This window comes from Acanthisitta chloris, unplaced genomic scaffold (assembly GCF_000695815.1).
Source record: "Acanthisitta chloris isolate BGI_N310 unplaced genomic scaffold, ASM69581v1 scaffold41070, whole genome shotgun sequence".
In the NCBI taxonomy this organism is placed as follows: domain Eukaryota; kingdom Metazoa; phylum Chordata; class Aves; order Passeriformes; family Acanthisittidae; genus Acanthisitta; species Acanthisitta chloris.
This window is the reverse complement of record NW_008654002.1, coordinates 1-218: the sequence shown is the minus strand read 5'-3', so window position 1 is coordinate 218 and position 218 is coordinate 1. Positions and strand designations below refer to the sequence as shown.

Below are 218 nucleotides of genomic sequence, written 5' to 3'. Positions count from 1 at the left end.
CTCCTCCCGCCGCGGCCAGGCACAGCCTCTGCCTTCAGCCTGACTCAGGAGGACCCCCGGAGCTGGGCAGCAGCCCCCCCGTCCTGTGTTCGAACTCTTCCAGCCTGGGCACCAACACCCCCACGGGGGCAGCGTGTGCGCCAGGGGACTATGGCAGGCAGGCTCTGTCCCCGGTGGAAACAGAGAAGAGGTCCGGCAAAAGGAAAAGCGACAGCTCA

General features: G+C 67.0%; 1 protein-coding gene across 1 annotated transcript in view; it reads left to right on the top strand.

The window, feature by feature from the left end:
• Positions 1-215, top strand: part of LOC103810130 (homeobox protein MOX-2-like) — a gene marked incomplete at its 3' end in the record, with an annotated part of 502 nt that extends 287 nt beyond the window's left edge. Inside the window, exon 2 of the mRNA XM_009083023.1 lies at positions 6-215. Coding sequence (XP_009081271.1) covers positions 6-215 — 210 coding nt within the window. The remainder of the gene's footprint in view (positions 1-5) is intronic.
• Between the last annotated feature and the right edge of the window lie 3 nt (positions 216-218).